Source organism: Capsicum annuum, chromosome 5, assembly GCF_002878395.1.
Source record: "Capsicum annuum cultivar UCD-10X-F1 chromosome 5, UCD10Xv1.1, whole genome shotgun sequence".
Taxonomy (NCBI): Eukaryota; Viridiplantae; Streptophyta; class Magnoliopsida; order Solanales; family Solanaceae; genus Capsicum; species Capsicum annuum.
This window is the reverse complement of record NC_061115.1, coordinates 5771188-5789518: the sequence shown is the minus strand read 5'-3', so window position 1 is coordinate 5789518 and position 18331 is coordinate 5771188. Positions and strand designations below refer to the sequence as shown.

The 18331-nt window shown below is 30.5% G+C and overlaps 1 protein-coding gene and 1 long non-coding RNA gene across 2 annotated transcripts; one reads left to right on the top strand and one right to left on the bottom strand.

The window, feature by feature from the left end:
- The first annotated feature begins 281 nt into the window (after positions 1 to 281).
- Positions 282 to 1082, top strand: LOC124898680 (monothiol glutaredoxin-S1-like). The gene has a single exon (XM_047412442.1). The coding sequence runs from the start codon at positions 490 to 492 to the stop codon at positions 796 to 798; it is 309 nt and encodes a 102-aa protein (XP_047268398.1). The 5' UTR covers positions 282 to 489; the 3' UTR covers positions 799 to 1082.
- A 12605-nt stretch (positions 1083 to 13687) lies between these two features.
- LOC124898679 lies at positions 13688 to 18102 on the bottom strand. Its single transcript, XR_007055390.1, has 2 exons — positions 17932 to 18102; positions 13688 to 17513 (listed from the first exon to the last, which is right to left on the bottom strand). It is a non-coding gene; the product is annotated as an uncharacterized LOC124898679 (long non-coding RNA).
- Between the last annotated feature and the right edge of the window lie 229 nt (positions 18103 to 18331).

Here is an 18331-nt window from a genome sequence, read left to right as displayed (position 1 = left end):
CATCATTCCAAGTAATTATCCAAACATACAAATCAACCTCTAATAAATTTACTTGAAAAAATAATACTTGCTTTTTTTTAGTCTGTTTGAAATAAGACAAACAAATTGAAATGTAGGAACTACTCTAGTACTCTAACAACAAAATGAAACAGACAAAAAAAAAATGAAAATCAAGTAGCACCAAAAAGGACTATTGTGACCTTACATTAATGTTCTGGGAATATTTTAATGGTGATGATCATATTCTTTTCATTTTCTTCATGCATGCTTTTTATAGTATGTGTGTAATCAAGAACAATCTAGATATATCCATCAACTTGTTATTCTTCAACCAATCCTTTTTCCTTTTTTAGCTAACATAATGCCTATATATATAGCTTCATGGAAGGTCCAATTTTCTCAGCAACAAATCAAGCCTCACATTCACTTGACAAACCTATCAGTCTTCACAACTTCTTTTCACTTCTTAATTTCTGAAGTTGTTTCAACATGGATATGGTGATGAAATTGGGAGCAACAAGCGCGGTGGTGATGTTCACCAAGAGTAGTTGTTGCATTTCTCATAGCATCGAGACCCTAATTCGTAGCTTTGGTGCAAACCCTACAGTTTATGAGCTCGATACACATCCAAATGGGAAGCAAATGGAGAAGGCATTGATTGAATTAGGGTGTCAACCAAGTGTGCCAGCAATATTTATAGGGAAAGAGTTAGTTGGTGGTGCTAATGAGATAATGAGCCTTAATGTAAGAGGAAAACTTAAGCAATTGCTCATTAGGGCCAATGCCATTTGGATATAAAAATTAATCAATAATGATCACTTAGTAACAAGTCTTAGGAGTTTTGACAATAAATCAACCCCATTTGTAGAGTTTTTTCTCAGCCTCTTTGGAGGGTACGGTTGTGTTTTTACTTTTTACTCTTTCTCCCATTTTAAATTTTAATTTGCTTCTTTATGTATAAAGAAAGTTATATATACTTTGGTCATAGATAGTGGTGAAAGAAGTTAATAACAAATGAACATCTTTATGTAATGCATTTTACTGTAAAGTATCAATAATATCTTATACTTTGGTCATAGCTACATCTGTTATCTTCTATCTTTTTTACATTTTTGAGATTTAGCAAACTCCATCATATGAAATAAACAATATCGAGCTATTAATAAATGTAAACACCTAATTTTTGATCCAAACCTAATGTTTTTATACCATTTTAATGTTCAATTAATTTTTTTATTTTAGGCATTTTAAATTTATCTTATTTTTTTATGTTTGCTAAAAATTTTGAAAACTACAAAAATAGAGTCACATTTTAAATAAGTTTTTATTTTATTGTTTATTTATTTGTTTATTTATTTTTAGAAAAAAAATTAATAATAATAAATTAAAAAAAAGAGAATTTTTTTTTTCTAAATTATATTTGTTTTCTTCTTTTAATAAAGAATGTTGTGATATTAATATTTCTTAATCATATTCCTAAGACTAGTTATTAACTTATATTATATTTTATTAGTTTTTAATCATTTTTATTTTATTAATAATAATAATAATTTTTTAAAAAAAAAAAGAGAGAGAGACCTAAACTACCCAAACCACCCCACAATTCCCACTTCTACTTAACATCTCCCACTCTCTCCACATCCCGTAACATGCACCCCACGCACCCACACACTCACGTAACCACTACACATGCCTATTATATAAACCAACAACGCAAACCAAAAAAAAAAAAAAAAGATTACAGAGGGGACAAACAAAAAATAGAGAAGAAGAGTTGGGTTTTAGAGTTTGGAGTTCCGTTTGACGTTTTCGGTGAAGGCTTCCTCGCTACATTACTTGATTTAATTTGCTACACAGGTTCTCATTTGATTCAATACTTTTGTTTTTATAAGTTTTATTGTAAACCAAATTATGAATAAAGTTGTCTAGATGATTTGTTAGGTTATTTAATGTGTGGTTGATTAATTATGTTAGTCTTTATTCTTGACGTGAGCTATATGTTTAAGTTACTAAGCACTCATATTTTACGCGTAGATTTGATGTTTAACATGTTCTTTGTTGATTTTATGAATTTAAATTTTCTACTATATGATGATACACATGCTATAGATAGAAAAATAAAATTTTAAGAATAAATGTAAAAAAAAAAATGAAAAACGAGACAGAAGAATAAATTAGAAAGGAATCAGAATATAGGAATAAAAGAATGAGAAAGAAAAACAATGAAAGAAATGGTTATAAACTCTTAATCGCGGTCATTTTTGGCTAATACAACATGTTATGTTTGCTTAAATGTTAGTACTACCATTCTAATAGTTGAGTCAGTGGGACACTTACTCACTTTGCATGTAACCCCCCCACAACATAATTTTACCTTTTGAGATTTAGATATAAATATTAGAAGTTTATCATTACTTGAAAGATAATGTATTTGGTCTCAAACGATAATATATGTTTATTCCTATAAAAAAAAAAGTGGTTTGTTTACTGTTATGAGATAATAAATTAGCTTTATTTATTTGAGATAAAATGTTGCTTAGATGTTTTAACATGAAAGATGGAGCTTAACCGGAAGTCCCCAAACATGATTTAGTAATAATAATAATGATAGACTAATAATAAATTAATCGCCTAGCCGATCAAGATAGGTGTGTCTTGAATTTACACTTATTTGCCTTTCTTAGAATAAAGTTGATTATATTTCCCTAAAAGAAAAAAAAACTCTTATAAGGTCTTAAGCTGCATATTTCGGTAATGTTTTATTTATATACATTAAGACTTTATTCTATTTTGAACCAACTCATTAGCATGAGAAAAATAAGAAGTTTGAGTAGCGAATCAGTTTCGAAAACTCCAGTATTGAGAGCTTTTTTTTCATAATTCATAAAAGAATGATTTAGATTCTTAATCTTTAGAAAACTAAGAGTTTAATATATAAATGAAGGTTAACGATGAAGTTGGAAAGCCCTGCTACCGACCATTCGTTATAATAAAATCTAACTTATCACTTTAAAATCGATCTAATCGAGTCGGGTAGATTCTGAACATATTAGGTGCTTATTTAGACTCTGAAAAATGGAGCGATCCATAAATGTCTCAAAGACGGGAGTGATATACCAAAACTCGTGGTAAGGCCGAAAAGTACTACTATCGGTAAGCCACACATCAATACAGTTTTAAATAATTCAAAATAAATTCAAAGTAGGATGTAAGTAGCTTTTAGGCTGACAAATATTATGTATCCAAGAGTTTAATTTAAGCCAGACGTAAGTCATTAAAGAGACCGTGCTAGAACCACGGGACTCGAGGGGTACCTAACGCCTTCCCCTCGGTCAACAGAATTCCTTATCCGAATTCCTAGTTCGCAGACCAAAAAAAAAAGAAAAAAAAAGAAAAGAAAAATAAAAATAAAGAGTCATTTCCTTTTGAATAGGGATTCAATAAGGTGACTCGGAACACCCAAACTCGATTCCAAGTGGCGACTCTGTAAATAAAATAATCCCTTTTCAAAACGTCACTTTAATTGAAAAAACCCATTTTCTCTAAAACCAACTCCCTAGCGAGGTCGGATGCAGTGAAAAACAGGAGTGTGACAATAAATATCTTTTACACCCTAAATACTTGAAGTATATATCTTGAGGCGTACGTAACTGCCTTCTACTTTCTCTATTTAACAACAATTATAGATGCAGTATTTAATTTTATAAGTAGGTCTGGAGAATTAAGATAGTTGTTACGCAGATTTAATTAGAAAAGTAGTATGTGAATTGTGACATTTTGAAGTAACATATGAATGAAATCTTCTAGCCATCAATAAGAAGATTTGTCACTTTCTTTTTTATGCAATGGCAGGGAATGTCTTCCAATTTGCACAAGGCATATATAGGAGAACATGAGAATGTGGCAATGTGCAGGATGCCAGAAATAGACATTGTTTAATTAATAATAATGCAATAAATAATTGTCCTTGTCAAGCATGCATTATAAAATCATAATCCTCACTTAAATTTTAGCTCAACTTATGTCATTATAATTTCAATTTATAATCCCAAGTTGTTATTTGGTTGACAAGAGCTATTGGATCAAGAATAAGAAATAGGGTCAGGTTAATTTGAGATCTGGGTTAAGTGGTGGGCATGGCGGTTTTATTATAAGGGATTATGGTCTATGATTCAAGGGTTACCTAAAATGTTTAGTAAAAAGTATAGTTCCTTCTTAAACTCTAAGTTTCTCATCCATATTTTTAGCTCTATATTTTTTTTGGTTTCCCATCCGGTGTTCGATGCTCGTATTGGAGCCCCGACTAATCCGGATCGCACGTTACAGAGCCCATTAAGGTGGCAGCGCTCCCAACAGAGTTTTTTCCATATCCAAAGTCGAACCCTCGACCGCTGGTTAAGGGTAGAGCAGCCTTATCCACTGCACCACAACCCATGTTGGTAGATCTATATTACTTGCATTGCAATTTCAATATTTTCATTGTAATTCAATAGTTTGAGTGTTGCAATTATGACACTAAAAACTAAAAATTACATATATACACAAGGTAACTTTACCTTATTACATAAAATCCCATATTGGAAAACAAATTACAAAAATCCCAAATTAATTACTTAAATCACTACCTTTTTTGCTTTCTTTCTCTTCCTTCTTATACATCCCAAATATCTCTATATTTGCTTCCTAAAATCTTGCTACCTTATCTCTCTAATTATCTATCTTCATTAAATCTCTTTATTATCTCTCCACACCCACAAATTTCGATCTACAATAATCTCTCTTCAAAAAAAATCTTCTCCATTTTCTTCGTCCAAAATCATCAAAATCTTCTTTTCTCCATTCAAAATCTTCTCCATTTTCATCCAATATATACTTCTTTGGATCTAAAAATATATGCTTATCTGAATTTCATCAAAAACAAATTAAGTTTAATCTTCTCCATTTAATGATCGCGTATTGTTATTCCCGTTGTTGGTTTCGTTCTTGGTTCTTTTGATTATGAAAAACCCAATTTCGCAAAGAACCGTTCGAAGCACCGAAACGATCCAGTAACAATGAAAAAATTGAGGGAAGTTGTCGTTTCAAGTTCAAACAAGAAAGCTCCAAAATCGTCAAGTAAGAAAAAGGTTGATGATTCTGGATGATCACATCTGCCGAAGGTTTAGTTATCATTAAAATATGTATTAGCAGCACTATTTAATGTATAAGATTTCATTATACAGTTGTTAAGATTATATAGTGAATTGTATAAGGTGTTTGTAAACATGTGAAACAGTATTAGATTATATTTATTACTTTTATAAGGTTCGCACATACATGTAAAACTGTTGTATGAGGTTGTCTTTTATTTGTTTTGGCAGTATGATTCTATGTATAAGATTTCATTATACATGTATTAATACTATATTATTAATTGTATAAGGCTTACACATGCATGTTTAATAATGTTCTAAAATTTGGTATCCTTATACATGAAACTATATTGTATGAAGATCTTATACATGAAACTATATTGTATGAAGATATTGTAATATTGAATTGATTTATTCATACAAACGCTTCACTACAGGTATATTACTATAGCATACAACGTTATGATGATAGCTGCAAAAGATAAATTTCTCACGAAAATATTGTACGATGATATAGATATCATGTCAAAATATTTCATCATACCTAAGTCTATATGTACGATGAGTCATTATACATCAGCATACCAGATTTTTACACATTTTATAATGTATAGGAACAATCAATACAATAGTAATTACATTAACCGCAGTAACACATTAAAAAACTAACTTCTTTAAAATATATAACAATCAAATTTCTCATATTTATTCAACGTATAATATAATACAATACATATAAAAAAAAAAAATAACAAAATTTAACAATTATAATACGACAACTGCAATTTCTATTAAAAAATATATTAGCAATACTATTCTATGTTCATATTGATTTTTCTGAGAACTAAAGAAAGCAGTAGAAGATTTTTTTTTCATTGAATGCAATTCAACAAGAAGAAAATTTAATGTGATGTTTAACATATTTTTTTAATTTAAATTTCAGTTACTATATTTAACAATACACCACTAAATGTTGAGTAATTAATGACGTGAATTAATGAACAAATTGATACTATCAGATTTATCCTTCCTTAAATATACCTAATCGGCTTTATTATACATTTCAACAATGTATGAAGATTGACCAGATGTATGGGTATCTTTCTCAAAATCAGGAGAGAGAAAGACTGAAGGAATTTCATGTAATTACTTTCATTTACTAGGGCATTTATGTAGTTTATACTAAATTTTAATCGTGTTTTGGATCTTATTAATATAATGGGGAATTTGGGTTTGTTACATGCCATCTATTATAATGGGTTGGGTCGAATTAGATATAATCGTGACTGATTTAGTGAAATGAGATCGGTTGTCCTTTTTATAATTCGAATAAAAGAACATGATCATTTCAGATATCCTATGTTCAAATATCACTATTACAAAAATATTTTTTAATAACAATAAATATGTATTTTAACAAAGACTGCTATAAATTTTACCAGCATTAGTTAATTGACATTAGATTCAATGTCGCTATAGACTTTAGGGGCATTTATAAGAAAATTAAAATCTAATCGTTACTAGTTACGCCACCATATCTTTTGTTTCATTTCTTTTAGAACAATCACAAACACTTTTTTATCATTCCGACCGAGGTCATAATTTCTTTGAAAATATTCTTGAATTCATTTGAGATATGAGTAAAACTTAAATTGGAGAAGAATATGGTAACAGTACTCAAATTGGAGAAGAATATGGGTCCTCATTAACACAAATAGTTCATGAGAGAAAATTAAGTTATTTGGGCCCTGAAATACTGATAGGTCGCAGTGCTAGCTCGTACCGTAAGGTATTAGTTTAAATCCCGCAATTTAAAATTTGATTCAAACAGGAATCCAAAAAGGTGGTAGTTACGTTAATAGAAGTAATCCATCATCATTCAGTTAAAATCAATCTAAACCAAACCACATATTATGTATTAGATTTTAATTTCGAAAAAATTCCAAACGAACAAGAAAATCAATGTTCATAATTAAGGAACTAAGCTACTAACGCTTAGTTAAGCGAGAGTATTAGCTGCTTCTGCTTTAGTCACTCGAATTTTTTATTTTCTTTTTTACTTCTCATCAAATGAATGTCATCTTCTTCTATTCATAGAGTACATTGAATGTACATAAATGGCTCATTTTTCAATTATTTAATCATTTCATTTTATCAAGTTTAATGTTAGCTAAATTTTAACGAAATTTCGGTATGTACTAACACCATAGTATCATATTGGGGAGGAAGATCAAAATTAGAAATTGATAAAAAAGCGAAGATATGAACAAATGCCTCTAAAAATATATTTGGCAGCAATTAAGTTGTTGCCATTAATTAATTGCCACTAAAGATCATTTTTGATATAATACATGAAGATCTATTATAAAACGGACCTAAATGATAAAACTAAAAGAAAAGAAAAGTTATCAAAAGCTAGAAAATCATTTCTCCCGGAGTTTACAAAATTAACCCGCGTAAAAAATACAGTAATATGATTATATGTGGCCCTTCGAGGTTGTAAAGGATCAAGAATTTTTCATAGATCACTACTGATCAGTATTTGTACTACACATTCCCTATCTTTATCTACTTTTATACCAATGGAATTTTAATCCAAATTTTTCTATATATGGTACAGATCGTATATTGTGGACTTGATTTCAACAGCATGTCAGTATTCTTAAAAGATTTCATTTCCTTTTCTCAAATTAAAAGTAATATTCTATTGAAAAAGATCACTCCAGCTGGCTTTATATAAAGATTTATTTTACCTTTAGTAGATACATTGATTTAAAGAGGGCATCCACAAAATATATTTTGTTCTTATCAGAACTTTTAACTCAAAATGCAATATTTAAAATCCTAGCAACATCTTATTAATTGTCTATATGTTGCACTTTTCATCATCCTATGTAATTATTTGAAACATCCAAGTCAACGTATAGTTAAGTAAATAATGTACTCTCTCTAAAAGCGAGAGGTAAAGGTGAAATGGACACAAATTTAAACAGAAATCGAACAGACTAAGAATAAAATAGAAAAAAAACAAATATTGAGTGAAAATCAAAAGAACTTTAGTGACCTTATTACAATGTTGTGGGAATATTTTAAAGGTGATAGATTATATTCTTTTCATTTTCATGCATGCACTTTATCATACAAGTGATCAAGAACAATCTAGATATATCCATCAACTTGGTATTCTTCTATCATTTTTCCTCTTTTAGCTAGCATAATGCCTCTATATATATCTTCATGGAAGGTCCAATCTACTCAACAACAAATCAAGCCTCAAATTCACTTCACAAACCTTTAGTCTTCACAACTTCTTTCATTTTCTCTTCACTAAAATTTATAAATCTTGGCATTTGGCCAGACCATCAACTCATCATTCCTTGGAGTTATTTAAAGTTTAAACATGGATATGGTGATGAAGTTGGGAGCATCAAGCGCGGTGGTGATATTCGCCAAGAGTAGTTGTTGCATTTCTCATACCATCAAGACCTTAATTCGCAATTTTGGTGCAAACCTTATAGTTTATGAGCTCGATACACATCCAAATGGGAAGCAAATGGAGAAGGCATTGATTGAATTAGGGTGTCAACCAAGTGTGCCAGCAATATTTATAGGGAAAGAGTTAGTTGGTGGTGCTAATGAGATAATGAGCCTTAATATGAGGGGTAAGATTAAGCAATTGCTCATTAGGGCTAATGCCATTTGGGTATAGAGTTAATCAATAATGACTAGTTATGTATATAGCAATTAGTCTTAAGAGTTTTGATAATAAAGTTACCACTTATAGAGAGTCCTTTTGTTTTCTCTCATATAATTGTGCTTCTTGATGTATAAAACTTTGGTCATTGCTGGTGTTTTCTTTTGGAAATGTAGTAACAATTTTTTGCTTTATCCAAAGCTAATGATATGATGGAAGTTAATAACAATGAGCATTATTTTAATGTATTGCATTTTAGTCTATATGAATGTATCAATAATACCATTGTTTTAATTTGTTTGTCCTACTATCTTTTTTAGTTTGTTTTTAAAAAAAATGTTTCTTCTCTCTTTTGGGTAACTAATGTTTCTTCTCTTTTTTGGGTAACTCTTTCTTCTAACCTTCAACATCGCAATGTTTACGACCATAAGATTAAAGGATATTTTGACACGATTTATAGGAGTATATCTTTAGTTTAAGACCACAAGATTCAAACCTTTCATTATTACTTTGATAAATTTTTTGAGTGTCAAAACAAAACAGCCAATTAAAACGGAGGGAATATTACTTTGTTTGGGTACATGTTCCCTTGGACATAGTCCATTTCCTATAACATAAACAATATCAAGTTCTTAATAATGATCTCTAACACCTTTACCTGGTAAAATATATCTTGATTCTAGGTCATAATGATGTCAAAATTATGTGATAATAATATAATTATCCATTTACTAAGTAGTGTTTCAATTGATTATAAAAAGGTATCCGTTATGACCTGTCAAAAGGCGAATACAAAAATTTCAATTTATGGTGTTATTTCAAGTTAAAACTATTGAGTTCTATTAATAGAAAGTTTCACTTAAGGGATAAAACACTTTCTATGAGAGACTAGTTGTACTCAGTGGCGGATCCAGAAATTTTCTTCAGGGGTTCGAAAAATAATAAAAATATATATGTGTGTGAATAAGCCAATAAAATATAATTTCAAGGGACGTAATAGTATATAGTCTATAAATATAAAATACTTAAACTTATATTTTAAAGTTTTTTTTAGGCTTATACTATAGGTTCAGTCTTCTTTTTAAAAAAAAGCAGCGTAATGGGGATCGAACCTACGACCAAGACTGAAGTAGCGCCCCAAGAAGTAGAGATTGTACCAATGAACTATCCAACAACCTTGTATTAGGTGATTCAAAATTAATATATATACATAAATATAGATTTTCTACCTTATATTATACAACGTAATTTTTTGCCGAAGAGGTTCGGGTGAACCCCTCGACACTACGTAGGTCCGCCCTGGTTGTACTCTATACTAAGTCTTGAAAGTGAGACCGCTAATAGGGTAAGAGAATGTGTTATGCATGGGTGGATCTACGTAATATAAACCCATTCCGTCAGAAAATTACATTGTGATAATCAATCTTTGAGAAAATATAAGGTATATATTAAGTTTTGAACCACTTAATATAGCATTGCCGCTTATCCCAGTCAAGGTGGGTTCAATCTATTTTTTAATAGGTCCCAACTTTCCGAGTTCGAAATCCACCAACAACAAATGCGCTCCTTATCGAAAATAGCTTCTACCGTCTCTATTTCGTTAGAAGTAGTGGTATGAATTGCGAAGTATGTTGTTATTGTATATTTGAACTCACTTGGCGAAATTTCTGAATCCGCCACCGATGTTATATGTTCCAACTTGCACAAGGCATAATGGCATATTATAGGAGAACATGGGAATATTGTTTGAGACGCTAGAAGTCGAACTTGTTAACAAATGGATCGATGTATATGCAATATTAGTATATCTGAGACTTTTTAATTAGTTGGCTCATTCTAAGAATATATAATTCAATATGTTTGATTTAATTTGGCATTTCTCTAAAAGAAATATTTTCAAGTTCTTTATTAACTAACCCTTCGAAGTAGCAAAGGGTCAATTTTTTCTTACTTGGAACATTTTTCCTAGAAAGAATCACTGGATGATAAGAAAACGACTAATCATATAATGTACTTTTTGGAATATTTGACAATACAATTATTAAATTAAAAAATATGACAATATCATTTACGTAGGATAGTCTGCACGTACACAAAACATTTACTGTGTATGTATGGTTCAATGAAGGTTTGTGCCTGAAAATAGAAAAAAATCTACCTGGAACAACTAATTATAGCTCTTAATCTAATTTCCTACCTAATGTTCAGTACCTTGCATTAAAACTCGACTAAAACAATTGATAAATCTCACATTAAAAGAATAAAATGTTGTTCAACAAATTCGTTGAGGCTCATTTGGTTGCTTAATGTAGATTAGATTGAAAATTATTTGTCTTATTAGATTTTAAACCATTTGCTTAGCACTTGAATGTGTCATGTGTCCCCACATGGTTACCCTACCTACCCCTCCTTTTTTTTTTCCATTTGGATTGGGCCTTTTAGTATATGCAACAAACTAATAAAATTACTAAAAATTACACAAATACTCAACTTATATTTTCAATATTATAAAAAATCTCAACTTTCTAAGCATATTACAAAAATTCCAACATATACACAGAATGCTATGTATATGTCGGCTATGTTATGTATATTAATAGGGAGAGAGAATAAAGTAATTAGAAAAGTGGAAGATAATGTAATTACTTTCAAAAAGGTTGATATTTATGTTATTTATACATAAAATTATGTACTTGCTACTACCATTATCGTAGTGCTGCTATATCAACAATATACTTACATTTATATCTATAATATATTAAAAGCGTGAAGATCCTTAGAAAAGTGATTTGAACTTTTTGTTATTCATTAAAAGTCTCCTCTTTAGATAAAATTATTTTTTACTAATTTTTTAATATTTAACTATAGTTTCTAAAATTTGAAGCTTCTTTCTCAACCTTTCTGATATTGGAGTCACTACCAAAAGTTTATCCAAAATAGAATTGGACAAAGAGTTTGAACCTTTAATTTAGGGAGTATTACAAGAAACAATGTTGCCCACTTTCTACATTTTTTAATTCCAATGAGTTGTGACATCAAATTTTTTTTCTTTTCCTTTGATATTAAAAGTGGGTGCAAGCCTACATGCTACAATACTTTACTGCATATCAAAGGTAGCTACATTGTATCATTCTTTTGTAATCCTATTATAGGCCTTATCAGTAGGCAATATCAAGTTTTTTTTGTGTACATAAGGAAAGGCCATGTTTGGTTATAGAATTCTCTACCAATTGAATTTTTATAGTAACTATGTGCTTGTAATTTGAGGTAAGTTTTAAAAATTTTTAGTATATTTTAAAAATTTATAATAAATAAATTGTCATGTATTTTTTATAGGTAATTGCTAATTGAGAATTTTTTTTTGTAAAATCTTGATGTATCTTGATAAATTAAGGTAAGTTTTCTAAAATTTTAGTATGTTCTTGAGGTTTATAATAAATAAATTATTATATATTTTTAATAGATAATTGCAAATTGAGATTTTTTTTGTGCGTGTGTATGTGAAATCTTGATATATCTCATGATTAAAGGGACAAATTAGCTTGTAATTTGAGATAAGTTTTTTAAAATTTTAGTATATTCTTGAAATTTGCAATAGTAAATTATCATGTATTCTTGATAGATATAAGATAATTGCTAAATAATTTTTTTTTTTAGAAAAAAATATTGATAATATCTATAATTGAAGAAACAAATTTGCTTGTGATTTTTTAAGGTAAATTTTCTAAAATTTTAATATATTTTTTTATATTTATAAAAATAAATTATCATATATATTTTTTTAAAATATTTTTATTTATAATGGTTAATACATAATTGACAAAGTATTTGTAGTCTTACAGTTGTTCAGCTTTGTGCATAATGGGTTTGTTCCTTTTCTCCAGTTGTATGCATTTGTTTTTATTTTTGTTATTAAATATTGATAATATCAATTCAATAGATTATATGATTTTCCAATTGTGAGGAGCTGCTGAGGTTAGAGTTTTTTTGTTGTTAATTGTGTTGCTTTGCGCAAGAATCGTTCATGCCTTTCTATTTTTATTGGAATAGAATATTGGTTGTATTTGTAAGGTAAATCATTTTTAAATATGAATTTTTGATGATTCTCTGATGTTAAAAATGACAAAGATTGCTTACGCTTACTATTTAAAAGAGACATATTATACTTTACAATGTGATTCTTTTCTATGCAATTTGTATTATTGATTGTTGTGACCTTGTTGTAGTAGAGGTGAATCTAGGTTTAGAAAATTATCTTGCTTTTCGAGGCGGATGGGTGATGCTTGTTGTAGTGTTAGATTTTTTTTTATAGTATTTTGCTTTTGATTTCTATCATTATCTTTTGTTTATTGTTTAGATTATTACAATTAAATTTAAATTTGTCATCTGTAAGAATTCTTTGAATATATTTTTATCTAGGTTTTAAAATGAGATAAGATGTCGCATGATGAGGTCATATTTTGCAAGTTATTGGGCAGAAGCATTACAACTTCATGGTCACGTGAGTTATTTTTCAGTTTGAGATGTCATCTGTTTAGATGTTGTTATAGTAATGTCACACCCATTTTTTTACCAAAAGAATTAATTTGATGTTTGAAAAGAGTTTTTAATATTAAAGTGATAAAAGATAAAATTATTTCAAAAAAGATTTTTAACAATCAAAATTTAGAATCGCCACTTGACATAAATCAGGTGTGTCAAGTCACCTTTAAATTTTTTTTTTCAAAATGATTTTTAACTCTTTCAAAACTGTCCACGAACAAAAATTCCGGTTAAGAAATTCTGTTGATCGAGGGAAAGGTGTTAGGCAACCCTCGGTCCCGTGGTTCGACCATGGTCGCTTCGTGGAATATACCGACTAGTACGACACTATAAAATGCATAAACCAAATAAAACACACGAAACAAACAAGTCCAAAAAATAGTATCCAGTCCAATTATTACAGTCCGAAATAAAATATACTAAAATAAACCTACACTAACCTATACTAACCCTAAACTATACTCTATCCGTCGCCTCAGACCTTCATCATAAACATCTTTCGCGTACAAGATACTTCGAAACATTCCCCGGTGAATAAATATAAATGACCTCGGGGCATTCTCTGACTAAGTAAATACATTTTTCAATTTCAGGCGACAATATAAAATAATCTCAAGCACAAAATTCAATTATTCCTCAATCATCAATTTCTATGATTTGCCTATCCAATTTAGAATTTGCCTACTAATTTCGGCCTAATACATGGTACTATTGGGCTTAGCCAAGATCAATATTTATCCCAAATTAAACCATAATCAATAGATCAAAACTAAACCAATTTTCACTTTTATCAAAATCAAGCCCTCCCCGAATTCATTCTCAACCCCACAATTAACCAATTTTAATATAAAATTAACTAGTCACCACGATAATTACGAAAGCTCAAATACATTCAAATAAACAATGAAATCACATCATCAATCAATTGAAATAATAAAAGGAGTAGAGTTGAAAATTGAACCTCACAAGAACGAGTTTTTCATTGGTAATAGTGCATAATAAAGCCCGATAAAGCCCGAACTCGAAATCTTCGAATGAAGAACCTCAACAAGGAACAAATCCAATCGGTGTCAAGAAACCACATTCAAAAATTTGATTCGAACACAAATCCATGAAGAATATAAGAAACCCGAAATAAAGATACCCGAATCCACACAAAATACTAACACCAACCCGAATCCGGACTAATTTTGAGAAGGAAATAGGACTGCTGGACCGTCTGTCGGCGGGTCTTGCCGGACCAACAATGGATGGTGACAACGGCGTTTACCGGTGGCGGGCCGACGTATTTCTGGGGAGAAATTCGCCGACTGCCCTTCAATTTGCCCGCCTTTATCTCTCCGTGTACTCCGTTTCTCTCTCACTCAATCTATCCTCTCTCTCGTTTTTCTCTTCTCCTCCATCCAGATCTCTCCGTTTCTCTCTCACTCCGACCAGCTCTCCATTTCTCTCACGTTCTCTCTCCGATCTCCATTTTTTCTCACAGGTGTGTGTGCGCGTATGGTGTTCTGTGTAGAAGATGAGAATGGAATTGTCTTCTATGAAATTTTGGTGTGTGTGATAGTATGTTCTTCAACGGAGTCTCTAAGAATGTGTGATGGTGTTTGTGTATATTATTGTGAATGTGAGAATTTTTGTTTCCAGTGAGTTGTGAGTGAGTGTGTGTTTTTTGTGTGTACGTAGATGGTCAAAAATGTGCGGAGAAAAAAAAATTGTACTCACTTTGTTTAAAGAAGAATGACTTAATTTTCTTTTTAGTACGTTTTATAAAAAAATGTTTCTTTCTTTTGTTGATAATATTTTATTTTTTATTTTTTACATGACATACTTAGTACTACAAAATTAAAAGATATTTATGTACATTTGACTTAACTTTAATTTAAGACCATAAAATTTAAAATTTTTTTTTTATATTTTTAAATTTTATGCTAAATTAAACTAGATCATTCTTTTTTAAATGAAAGAAATAAGTATTTATTTTGCGTTGACAAAATTGGAGAGTGCACGTAGGTGTGTCAGTGGATAGGATTAGTTGGGGTAGGGGCAGGTAGCGAGGGGGTAGGATAGATAGGGGTAGGATAGGGAAAGCCAAATGGATAAATATTATTTTTTGGGACGAATAAAATTATGTGTCTACAAGTAATAGAATTCATGAATTGCAGTAATATTTCATGTGTATCTGTTAAATAAATTTTATTTTAATTTTAGCCAAAATTACTAATTATTTAGTTTCGAAAAAATTCAGATGACGGTTTAATTAGAATTGAACAAAAATCTTAAAAACAAATTAAGTATGTTGAATATTTAAGAAGCAGTGTGGAACATTCTTGAAAACCAAAGTAAAAAAAATAAAAAGAGAGATAATTTTATGATAATGAAAATGATATTGCAAGTGTGCCCCATTTCAATGAGCCAAATATATTTAAAACAATAAATTGTAAAATCATTCATGTCACGCCTCTAGCCTAGCCAAGGCATGGCCGATAAGAACCTTATGAGTGTCAGATATGTGGCTGACATAAATATTATGCGGAGTTGCAATTTACAAACAATGATACGGGGTTATGTACAACTATAACCACGTATGATAACTAAACACTATCTACGAAGCCTCTAAGAGAAATTGTAACTGTAACGAGAAGGTGGTTGGGACAGGACACCAACATCTCCAAACTATAACCGAAAACATAATTAAAAGGTACCTAGACGTTTGTTCGCTCTAGGTAAGAGAGGAGCTCACCGATTGCTTTGCTGAATATGGATGAGTGTCTAGTATAGAAGTCTGCTAATCAATACATCTGATTCTGTATTTACAGAAACACAATGCCCCCAAATGTAGGGACGTTGTACATATAAAATATGTACTAGTATGTAAAGAAGACAGAATAACAAGTAAACGTATAGGGATGCTCAATAAGTCAAATAATAGAATGAGCAACTGCGGATAACTGAATACTAAAACCTCTTATAGGAAACTATAACTTATGAAAGAACATGTGACAAATACTCCATATAAAATTGTTACTTATGTGTTTATCTTATTAACTTATCATATAACCACTTATGAATAAATCATTGTTATTAAGGGTATAGCAATTTGCCTAAGTGATGTCTTGTGCCTACTTTTAATACAAATAATCATATGATGGCCCACCAAGGGCACTCTACGTCAAGTGTACCATATGTGTTATCCAACTCCTGACTATGATGTTATACGTATAACTGTGATCGCGGGTTGATACAGGGTACGCCCCTCCTTGGGACTCACTATAAGGGTCTGCCCGCAAGCTATATGTGTCATATATTGGCTCGAGTCAGGGGCACCCCCAGCTAACTCCAAATGCAAATGATGCCACGAGGGCAGGTACACCACAATGTTTGGGCTCACTATAGTGGTCTGGTCTCGATCCTGTGCACAGAATCACGTCGAGAGATATTCCAAGCCAAACCTATGTATACCCTCCCGTCGTTAACTGTATCAAGTAGTGCCTTATTGGCCTATGCAAGTGTATCATGATAAAAGTTGTTCGGTCATTAAGGTAACACTTTTCCATGTACAACTAATTCATTTACTAGAATTGAGTTGTTCCAACACTAGTTCTTTATATTATTCTAGGACTATATTTCTATGTGATTCAACATACAAGTCCGAATATACTATGGCCATTTATTCTTATTCTAAACATTGTAGCGTGTGATAGATATCATGTGAATTCTAAGAACTTCTAATACGCACTAACACAACATGTATTGCTCTATAGATACTTGACTTGACAAGAGTAAAATGAATGTTGCGACTTCAATAAATAGACGCGTGAAGGATGGAGACAAGTAATTTAAAGTGGAAAGAAAACGTGAACACTGTGGCGACATTAGGCATATGAACATGTGTTAGCCGTATAGAAGGTGGGATATTCGTTCCTGTATGTGAAGTAGGCTATATCGACTCTGCTAGGAGAAATAAATAATTATGGGTTGTGCCTTAACGACGGAAGAGGGTTTAGCTTTACATACCTTGAACACCTCATTATCTAACAGTAGCATCGCTAGTTTCAAACAACTCAACACTCCCAAGTGTAGTCTTTGCGCAATCAATCAATAACTCCAACCACTCAAATGATGAGAAATTACTCCAACATAATCAACTACATAAATAATACATAGATATACTCATCAATAATATGAAAGTTCATTTACCAACTTATTTGAAAACATATTCTTTTTTTACGCCAAAAATTAATCAAATTCCTAAATAAATGTTCGAAGAGAATTCTGCATTTTTAACTCAAAAAGTTTAATATTGAAGCTACTCTTGTCAAAAAAAATACTCAACAACCCCTCTCTTATCTCAATTTACCTTTTCCCCCTTTACAACAATCCTAATTAACAAGACTCATTCCAAAATTCAATATAAAATTCAAATTAAATGGCGATTACCCCCTTATAATACCTTCTATAGATGTAATCTATCATTATATTTAACTATCGGGGAGAGAAATTACCTATTTAACACTAAACTAAACTAGAGTCCTTGGAAAGAAAATCTTCAAATAAAACTAGTACCTGTCTAACGAATTGGGACCACGTCATACGCCTCTCCACTGTAAAAAAAATCTTGAACTCTATAACCCCCAATATCACGTTAATTCACTGTAGAAGAAGAAGGAAGAGAGAGTAAAGGGCATTACAACCATTCCTTCACGTTCTCTGGAAATGAACAAAAAGGAAAACACTAGAAGTTTTTAAATTCTCTCCCCAATTTATTTACCTACAAAGATGTCAATGGTCCCACTTACCACTTACTAATAATAGCATGGCTATTAAAAAAAGATATCCTACTAATATGCAGTATCAATATGGCATATAATCAATCTTTTTTTTTTTTTTCATACTAAACTATATATTTCATTAAAAGATAAACTCAAAGATTATAAATTGATATAAAATGCACCACATAACTCTT

Coding starts and splice junctions, on each gene's coding strand:
- LOC124898680 (XM_047412442.1), top strand. CDS start 490: ATGGATATGGTGATGAAATTGGGAGCAACAAGCGCGGTGGTGATGTTC.